The 10,807-nt window shown below is 39.1% G+C and overlaps 1 protein-coding gene and 1 long non-coding RNA gene across 3 annotated transcripts in view; both read right to left on the minus strand.

Moving 5' to 3' along the window:
- Positions 1–44: 44 nt before the first annotated feature.
- Positions 45–1,264, minus strand: LOC118325168. Of its 2 annotated transcripts, none has more exons than XR_004796592.1 (2): positions 1,148–1,264; positions 45–167 (listed from the first exon to the last, which is right to left on the minus strand). It is a non-coding gene; the product is annotated as an uncharacterized LOC118325168 (long non-coding RNA). The 2 variants fall into 2 exon arrangements; XR_004796591.1 differs by having other exon boundaries at positions 1,155–1,243.
- A 1,253-nt stretch (positions 1,265–2,517) lies between these two features.
- letm2 (leucine zipper-EF-hand containing transmembrane protein 2) overlaps positions 2,518–10,807 on the minus strand; it is a gene marked incomplete at its 5' end in the record, with an annotated part of 11,218 nt that continues 2,928 nt past the window's right edge. Inside the window, 8 exon segments of the mRNA XM_035657826.1 lie at positions 2,518–4,805; positions 6,376–6,444; positions 7,255–7,359; positions 8,318–8,437; positions 8,742–8,861; positions 8,993–9,196; positions 9,462–9,605; positions 10,298–10,441. Coding sequence (XP_035513719.1) covers positions 4,749–4,805; positions 6,376–6,444; positions 7,255–7,359; positions 8,318–8,437; positions 8,742–8,861; positions 8,993–9,196; positions 9,462–9,605; positions 10,298–10,441 — 963 coding nt within the window.

Consider the following 10,807-nt stretch of genomic DNA (forward strand, 5'->3'; position numbering starts at 1 on the left):
CCCCTGGTCTCTGTGGTTGCTGGGAGTGTGTGGGTTGTTTAGGCTGTTTGGGGGTCTTCTTAAAGATATTTAATTTCCCACCAAACCCTCCCTTTTTCTTGGCCAGTGAAAAATGAACCAAAAGAAGGGACAGACACAACACAGCTACAGTCCGCTTCATCTTTGCACTAAAGAGAGAAAATATATATATAAATATATAAGAAAAAATACATTAATTTTATGTTACATTTAAAATAACTTCAAATTCACAAATTACTACTGAATTGTTAAACAATTACACACATTAAAATAAATATATTACCACAACTCATAGCATTGTTTAAGTACAAGGCAGCAGATTGTGTGTATGTGTGTGAGAGTTATTATAGTTTTGTATTTTTTCATTAGTTTTTATTTTTTGTTTCCAATTCAGTTTAGTTTCAGTTAGTTTCCATTGTGGGTTTGCTCGTTTCGGTTTACTTTCCATTATATTCAGTGTTAGTTTCAGGTTTTTTAACTATAATATGCGGTGGTATTTGGGTATTAGTCAGGGGCATGATTTAAGAAGTTCAGATATGTGTATTACAATACCAACACATTAATTTACAATCATTTAGTCTCAACAACCTCCTTCTTGTGTTGAGAATTTTACCATTTACCAGTTGGTAAATTGGTAAACCAAAAGCAGACATTTCCTGTATATATTTTCATTATTTTAGCTTTCTAAGTACACAATATCGTTTTAGTCTAACCTCGGTGTGTGTGTGTGTGTTACATTTCCCTTATATTAACAGTCTTGTTGTGTTTGCACCACACAGCCATGCCCATCTTGTATACCCCATGAGCTCAACATGAAGCTGCCTGTGGGCCAACATGCTGCCAGGTTTAAAATAGCACAGACCTTTCTGACTGCACTCGGCCAACAGACTCTTGTGTCTTAATATTGTTTTCAAGACCTTTTTCCAATGACTACCAAAGGAAATACAATAATTAGTATGTCAACTGATATTTCCATTAAGTTAGTACATTCCTACATTAACTCGTCCAGTTTTACATGCAAATGTTTTCCTGCTTTGTTCTCTGGAAACAGTCACACAACCTGCTGTGGAAAAATAATGTCAATGCAGCTTCTTAAAAACTGAGTATTCATAAACACATGGATACATACTGCTGACCTTGTAACGCCACTGTGCACCGCCGCTTCTTTCTCTAGATCATGTGGTTCCCTAACTCTTTGTATCTGCCCTCCTCGCGCTAAAAATATTCGTTACCCCCCGCCCACCTCTTCCAAACATAACCGTGTATTTATATATCGATTATTGGTTGACAGCCTGGATTAAACCAACGATTTAATGAAAGATGGCGTTTTACTCAATGAATGTAATTTTTTTATACATGTTTGTATATTTGTTTGTGTTAAAATGTCTTATATAGATTATATTTGTTTATATATTTCTTTATATGTGTTAAAATGCGTTATAGGTTATATTTGTTCATATATGTTTATGTGTTATATAAACAAATATAACATATATATATTGTCAGTTGTTTGAACCGAGTTGACCATTCGTTAATTTTAATTTGACCAGACTACCAATAGATTAAACTACCATTAAGTAGCATTAATTACCAATCTGGCACATAAATAAGTAGCTTTAGCCATTCCTCAAGTGAAGGTCTAGTTGTTGTACCTCGTGTTATTTAGTTGTAAGTCGAAGTTTTGTGAAAGAAAAGTCGTATTGTTTATTTAACTAAACTTCCTTAATTATAGTTTCCAACATAACAGATATACACATTATAGCACGGTGTACATCCAACAGTAAATGCCACAGTATAAGACGTTTGTGATGAAAGGTAAGGAATAGCAGAAGAGGAAGTAAAATGAATAATACTAATATATGTATATATACTCTTTAAATTACTCTGAGGTGTTCACAACATCAAAGAAAGACATCAGTCAGATCGATTCTGAGAAATAGTGTCTGTGTTACTCTGAATAATCCACAGAAATATAGGTTTGCTTTAATTTGTCCAGGTTATATTCATGTACAGTCTATCTGCAGGGCTGTTTGGTTTGGGTTAGAAAATGAGAGCTGGTTTAAATGAACATTTCCCAGGTTTCCCCACCTTCTGATGTTATCAACTTACACAGGAAAGACCTTTTACTAAATGTCACTGATATCCCTATAAACTTCTTTACATTGTTACCATGAATGTTTCCATCTGTAGACCCATTTTAAAAGATACTTCCTCCGCATTAACAGATGTAATAGTAACAGTGTTACAAGAAATAACAAATAATTAGCTAATTTAAAGTCTGAAGTTCTTCTGTGAACAAAGTAAATTATTCTGTTTAGGATCTTAATATTTTCACTTGGCCTTTGTATAATATACTGTACAGATGGTGCCACCTGCTGGCCATGAAAGACTATAACATAACATTTAAAAGTATTTCCAACCACCTGTTCAGTCAAACCAATGTAGCAAAGCAGCTCATTTCACAGGCATCGTCAACAAAGAGAGAGACACACAACTGTAAACGGTTTCATGATTTATTCATGTGAATGCTTCTTTTTTTTTTTTTTCCTCATCACCCCAACACTCATTTGCCATGGTAAAGTGGTGCATGTTAATGTAGGGATAAGACGTAACTGGACAGCAGTGCAATTTTGAACTGAAATAATCAGAAGACAGGGGACCCATCATGATGGCAACGATGTACCAAACCCTCTGTGATGGCAGTAGATAACAGCACACGGGTACACTGATGCTCATGAATGAAAAGGAAACATACTGTTCCACGAGGTGACACAAGGAAGGTTATTCAGGACAAGATGGAGTATCTATCTGCATCCCGTCCATTAACTAAGTCATTTACAACAACTTTCAGTCTGCTCAGCGTCAGAAACATGAAACCAGTCCAGACGTTCCCATCATTTAATTGCTGCACAACCCTTTAACCACGCAGTAGACAGTACCAAGTCTTCAAATGTATCACGTCAGAAAACCTTCCAGCAGATCAACTCAACAATATGACACATCTTTCTCAACTGGTGACGGGATGTTGTTAAAAAGCACAAACTGCTTCATAAATCAGATCACATCCACTCAGAATGTCAGGGAATAAAAATCCACCCAGAGACGACAAAAAGCAACTATTCTGATGGTTTTGAATTATTTTTCTTCTAATCCCCTTTGTGCACCATGAGTGCAGAGCTGATTGAAAAGGTGATTGCTTTTTCATCAGTATCAACACTGGTGATTATAAGGAAAGGATTCATTTGGATTTGGATTGATAACTTGGATCAAATGGAGGGGAGGGGAGGGAGGAGACATTCCACTAAAGAGAAAAAGGTGCAACCTGGCCCTTTTAAACACACTGAGGTGAATAATCAAACCAAAATACAAACAATGGTACAATATAGAAAATCTGTTCTCTGATGAAAAATGCAAACACAAACACAATCGCCCTTTAACCTTAGGCACATATGTAAAACTAATAATATAAATCTTCAGTAGCAATCTTTTTTGCTTAAAAATATGCTTTAATTTATGACATCCGCTGCTGGGAGGCGTCTATGAATGGATGTCAATGAGGACAAATGGATGTCTGAGGACTTTCATTCAGCTGCAATGAAATCAATTACTCCCACAATGCCAAATATGTAAAGGGGGTTGGGAGGGCTTGCCAATACATTACAATTCATACAGTAAACTTTCCAATAACAGCTTTTAAGGTCATATATTTATGAGGGCTAAGGAAGTAGGATAGTTAAGCGAATCACTTGTAATATTATACATTTACTTCTTTTAGTGCCACAATCCCAAAAATAACATTAATCTCTGTTGTGGCTTAAGGATTTAAGCTTCCCCCCATGTTAACAATATATCTGTCTGGGAAAAAAAAAGTATTTTCTCTTTTCAGTTTCAAGAAATTTTAGCATCATAGTGTTAAAACACAATACATACACTGAATATGCAAATAAAATCTGCAATTATTTTTACAGATTGTCCGTTGAGTGGCTTACCCCGTGGCTTAGACTGCAGCACTTTAGCACAGTCACCACTGAGTTTAAGGAGTGAGCTCTCTCTCTCAGTAATATACCAGTCTTTGTTTGCTAATTACAGCAGCAAGCAGCTACACTATGTCGCCCCTCAGAGGCAGGGCCAGTCCAAATCTGCTACTCCACCAGCTGACAACATGAGATTATGACCATCAGCACGGTCCAGTTTACAGAGCAAAGATGAAGGCGGGGACAGCAACTGAACCAAAACGTTCAGCAAACTATTTCTGACAGAAAAATGAGGAGTTCTGTCGCATCCTGAGCAAACAGGTATCCAAATAAAACTGCTATGAGAGAAAAACTTTAAAGTCTTTGAGAGACATTAGGCCTTTGCATAGCAAAATGTACAACGCTGCTGCTGTGCTGTAAGACAGACAAAATATACAGAATATTTACACATTTACAGGAGGAGGAGGCCGAGGCCGTCTAGACTGTAAGGAGACACTGTCAAACAGTTGACCGGGACTCGCCATGGGTCATGCATGGCTCATCCATCACACCATCAGTGTCCAGTGAAAGGCTGGTTTGTCCAGCTCCGACAGAGAGTTACAGAGAACGGAGTGCAAAAATGTAAAAAGCAGAGGGTCGAAGGTACAAAGAGGCAGCTGCTGAGATGACGCAGAAGAGACAGCGGACTTTTCCTCCCATGAGGACACAGGGCTGTGTGAGTCCATCTCCCCCCTTCAGTCCAGACTCTGCTCCTCTTTACACGCCGTTGGCACTCATCTTGCTCTTCTGGGACACCTCTGTTGCTGCTTTAGCCTGTGGAAGAGACACAACTTCAGTTCAACTTCAATATCCAGCATTTAACATACAATGTGTGTTAAACAGTCAGCTGGAGAAGTTCCTTCTTATGGATTCATTTCTTTTCTTTTTAATGTTCATACCATTTTGCCTTTATTTGATAGCCCTCACCCATAAGTGAGATGAATCATGAGACAGAGAGTGAGAGAGGGGATAGGATGATATAAAGGTCATCAGCAGACATGAACTGTGAACCGGGGTGGTCACGGTCACATGGTATGTGTCTCAGACTATTCTCCATGCTAGCAGTACTGATTAGTGCACTACAGAGACCAATTTATCAGTAAATGTTCCTTAGAGTTGTGGTCCCAGTAAAGACCGCACTGCCTAAATTACTACATGAAACATCAATATGTTGTCAATAAGCTTCCCTCAGACCAAAGAGTAAACATCCACATCCATCAGGACAGAATTCAAGTGTTGCTTGGCAGTGATACTTAAATTATGTTTCAGGATTAATACCTTTTGTATTTATTTGACTGACACAACAGACTTGTTCATGTGTGTATCGGACTTCTTAAGCCTGAGAAAAACACAATCCCCCCATATGATACATGTTAACATCATGAAAAATACCATGATACAGAGCGAACAACGACACAGCAAGTAATGTAACTAACGTTTGCAAACTGTTGCTAAGAGAGGACGAGTCGTTTTCCCAGAGCCAAGCACGCCGGCTCCAGACGGCAATACTCTCAACTCTCCTGCTACTACAACTAACATCACAACAACAGCGTATCTCGGCAAACTAGAAACTAAACTAAATGTCTGTGGGCAACTCATTTAACCTTAACTGACACAAATCCTGGCTGGAGTAATAAGTTACTGTTTTTTTTGTTTGTTAGAACATAAAGTTAGTGGACTGTGAGCAGATGTTTGCTAATAAAGAATTGGATTAGTATCGCTCACCCCACCTTTAATGAAACTGACATTTAAAACAACAACAGACAACCCCGGTCGTCTTAAAACAAAGACAGTAAAGCTAAAGAACAAAGAAGTGAGTGAAACATCTTGAGTCACTTTTATAATAACGTGTGCCAATTTGAAAGCTGCTGCAATCACATTAAAAACACAACAACTTTAAAATGTGTTTTGATGTCATGCAGTAGTTCTTTAAACGACTAATGACTGCAGGTTTAAAAAAAAAAATCCTTGGAGGCGAGCGTGTCAGCGAGGTCTATATTTATCAGCTATTTTTAAACCTCACACAGATTAACTTGAGATGTTCAGTTTCAACTTTGCCAGCAGCTTTCTGTATTCATGATGGTTCATCTGTCAAACTATTTCTTCTATGTATCTAAACTCAACACATTTCCAACCAGTCTCCATACGTTCTCTACTGTAATCAAGTACTTTCTATCAAGCAAGAATAGCTGGTTTTCCAGAATAGTGGCCGTGTCCCACTGTGACAGATTAGCGTGTCATGTGAGAAAGATCAAATCCAGGAAGAGCTAACTGGATTATGAAACCCTGTAGCATCAAATCCCATACTGGTTTCTGTGGTACAACGGGGGGGGGAGGGGCTCACCTGAAGGACTTCAGCAGGAGTCAAAGGTTTGTCCGACACCACAGGAGCCTTATCTCTCATCTCCTCCACCTAAAACACACAGATAGACAGAAATAAGACTTTAGAAGATGGAGGGTCTTATGCCTCTTGAGAGTTTTTGTATATATGTTCCTATCATTCATACATTTATTCTATTTATACAACTTTTCATGAGCTAAGAATAACAAATCAGGTTTTTCATGTTATGTGAGAATCTGATGGGTATGTGTTTAGTTTGAAGAAATAGTTTAACATTATTGGAAACCCGTGTTTGCTTCCTTGCAGAGATACATGAGAAAATCAATACTCATGTCTGCATGTCAGGGTAAATATTAGATTGGAAAGACTGGAAACAAGGGGAAGCAGCTAACTTTGGGCCTCTTAATCCATACAACAGCGTAAAAATGTGCATGGGTTAAACAAATGACATAATGTGTTAATTAGCGAGCGTTCAGAGATACTGGTAGGTGGACGTTGTTACCTTTGGACCCTGTAGCTTTTTATTTACTCTACAGAGTGGGATCAAACTTCTCATTTCACTCCCTGCAAGAAAGTAAAGAAGCACATTTCCCTAAACGTTGTCTTGCTTTAAGTCCATAAAGGAATATTAATCCCTCAGTCTGTCCAAAAATCTGTGACTAAAAGACACTATCAATCTTATTTAAATGCTTTCATGTTTTGTAACATGTAGTTTGTATCCCAGGACTCAAATACGATTCGTCCAGCCCCTCCAGTACGACAGAAATCTATTCTTAACTTCGGTGATGACCCAGTTTCCTCTCTGTCATCAATACATCCTTTCAATCAATCTTATCTTGTGCTGCTGCGTGTTTTGTGGCTGTGTTTTAGGAGTGCACTGACCGGTCTTTCTTTGATGATGAGAGCAGGGTCCGCCAACATGTCAGAAGTGACTGAGGTTATGTTTGCTCCTGAATTCTCCACTGTGGGAGGAGGAGGAGCAGATTTCTGCAAAAACAACAACAAAACATTAGACCACATCTCCCCAGACGACCTGCTCTGCTTTTAATTCTTGTTCTCTCCACTCAAAAATCTGTTTTGTTAATTGTTACTTCACTCGTTGACCTTCACTGTGCAGAATTTGAGCCTTTGAGTCTGTTCTGATATTTATCTGCTGAAGTTGCTCGCCTTAAATCTGAGTTTAAAACATGAACACACAACATGATTTTGTGACAGCGCAACTTGTTTGGCAGCCAATCGTGGTCCAATATGTAACAAACTAGTGGAAACCTGCATACACTGAGAATGGACTCATATTCTTTCATATTTATAGATTCTGAATGAAGGAATGAGTGAGAATGAATAGATGTAATTTTAAGAGTTTTACACAAAATATTTCTGTGGAAAAACATATCGGAGAAAGCAGAGAGTATTTTATGTCTTTACACGTGTCTGGAGGATAACTTTATTAAGGTTTAATAAGGGTTTAGGGTTACTAACAGAACTGCAATGATGAATTGATTAGTCAATCGAAACAAAATGAATCAGCAACAATTATGATGATTGATTAACTGCTCATATTTGCTTCTTTTCTTTATCATATATGACGTAAATAAAATATATCTTTGGTTTTGGACTGTTTGTGAGACATCAGAAGACACCACTTTTTGGCTCAGGGAGGTATGACTGGTGTTTCTGACTGCTCGTTAATATTTCATTGACTAAACCATTAACTGATTAATTGTTAGTTGCCGTCTATGTTAAAATAAAAAATGTCCAGACACAAAAACATCAAACAGTTATGAAACAGCTCGTGCTTCCTATAAGGAGGTCAAACAGCGACCGTACCAAACTTCAGTGACCTGCGTACCAGCTATTTAAACAGCTGGAATGTTAAGCTTTCTATAATCTGTACATTCGAGTGGTTACGAAATGTAAGATTTTAAGTAGGTTGTAAAGTTCAAACCTCTAGCTTGGGAACAGGTGGGATGACAGGGGGTTTTGGTTTGAGGTCAGTGAGATACATGGCTCTGGAGAGCAGCAGCAGTGACGGAGGAACGTTCTCCTTCAGGTGCAGGTCCAGCCACTAGATGAAGAGGAACATTTATTATTTGAGGAACACTGACGACACATAAGAAGATTGATTCTAATATTAAACAATCTGTTCGTTTTATTTAAACAGCAAACTCAGAGAATGATGATTCATCTTTCCTTTGACGTTGGCAAAGACAACATCATATATCTGATAAATGGAGAAGTAACTTGTTTCATTACAACATCTGCCGATCAACTATTTACAAGATTTGTATAAAACCCTTTTAACTCTTCAGACTCTGGATTTAGCTTCTATTGACGAATTAAAAGCTACAAACTATCATTCAGTTGCTCACCTGCTGCATCTGCAGACGTAGCTGGTCAGTGGTGAGACCCAGAGACCTCATCCCTCGACTACGACACGCCGCCTGCAGTTCTGAAACACTCATAGCAGCCACACCCTCTGCTGAAATCATCTGCGAACAAACGGAGAGGGAAGTCAAAAAACTGTTGCACAAGAACGAGAAAAGAGGACAGTGACGCACCAAGAGGGTTCTTCCTCGACCACTAAAGTACCAGGTCCCACTCGTCTCTCTCCCTCTCTCACCTCATCGTCTGACTTGATGGTTCTGAGTTGCATCATCAGCTGAAAACGCAGCAAGTTGTTTGTGCCGATGGGCTGGAGCTCCAACAGTTTACACAGAGCCACCAGCTGGGGGCGCTCCAGGTGCTCCAACGTCAGCTCGTCCTCAAACAACTTCGAAAACCGGACTATGTCCTTCGTTGTGGGTTGCTCACCAGTGCCCCGAACCTGGTGAGGACACAGAGAGAAACTAGGGTGAGCAAATATTGTCTAATTTCAGACCAGATGTACCAACAATTATACAACAACAATTATACGTCTTATATTCTTTATTTGGATACAGGGCTGCATAATCAAAGCCTAAAAACATCCATTTTATATACTATATATATCGTTTATAGTATTTAAAGTTTTTCCCCTCACTGTTGCTGTGTTTTTTGTAAATTATGGTAGATCGTCTACTTTTGGGACACACAAGTTATGGATCGTTTACCTTCTGAACATATGTGGAGAAACGCTGCGTCTCATCTTCTGTCTGAGCTTTTGCTTTATTCCTTCGAGCCATCTCAGCGATGGTCTCTTGGAGAAACTTGGCCAGTTCCAGCTTAGCTGCCAGACCCTTCATCTGCTTCTCCTCCTGCATGAAGAGGAGAGAGGGGACACAGGTTAGTTTGAATTATTTATATTTCAAATACAGATACAGTTTGATTGTTTACTGCATTAAAATACAGTAAATACAGTCATCACTTACTGGTTTCTCCACTTCTTATTTACATTACAAGTTCTCTAGAGTTCAACATTACAGAGTCAAAACTTTTAATTGTAAGAGGTTTTAAAAGAGGTAGTCACGGGTTCCATAGTCAAGTAAATTCACAAAACATTTGAGACCAACGTTTTCAGAGGCCGGGCACCTCTGTGCTGTCCAGGAGCACAAGCGCATATCTGTGAACCACTCGACCATGCTCCAGAACAACCAGAGAACATCAGAGCTGACAGGCCGACTGGACCAAGCACAGAAACCTGCTGCTTTTCTTTTACAGGAGATTGAAAGTTAACAAAAAGGAATGTCATATTATTGGTATATTATGATTCTTGTATAATTCCTTTGTGTGGTTTGGAGAGCGCGTGTATATTGTGCTTCAAGTAGTAAAAAAAAAAGTAAATTGCCCAGATTGGATAAAGTCAGCTGCCTGCATGTCCACAGGTTCTTAGTACAGCAGCCACAGCCATATCTGAAAAGTTACATAATCATAACAAACCCCGTCCTGAGGTCATTCCGGTGACAGGGTGTGTTTGTGTGTGTCTGTCTGTGTGTACATGAAAACATGCCTTTTTGGTTTCTGTCTCGAAGGTGGAGGGCAACATCTCTGGGAAAAGTTTGAGGAAGACCGGAAGAAGGAACTCCATGAAAGGAACGATGATGAACACTATGAAGGGCACCAGACGGAAGAGGTCAGCGCAGGTCCTCAACAGCTGCAAAACATAAAGAAAAGCAACACGAATGTAACAAAACGTGGACGGTAACATGGGCCAGTGTTCATGTCATGACACTGTGTGTGTGTGTGTGCGTGTAAGATCCATTACACATGCACTGAAGCTCCACCGGTCCTCTACTAAAATAGCCCAAATATAGTTTTACCATGGCATGTGCACAGCTTGGGTCACTGAGGGTGCACACGCATATCGCAATGCATGTATAGCAGTCCGTCAGCGAGACGTATAGAAACAGTATGTTCTCTTTCAATGACCTACCAGTGTCTCCTCTCCGTGAAGCAATAGAAAGCTTATCTGATATTTGCATAGATACGTTCGGGGAGGAGCTCGTAATATAAAGGAAGA

Source organism: Morone saxatilis, unplaced genomic scaffold (assembly GCF_004916995.1).
Source record: "Morone saxatilis isolate NCDOM2014 unplaced genomic scaffold, NCSU_SB_2.0 Contig16, whole genome shotgun sequence".
In the NCBI taxonomy this organism is placed as follows: domain Eukaryota; kingdom Metazoa; phylum Chordata; class Actinopteri; family Moronidae; genus Morone; species Morone saxatilis.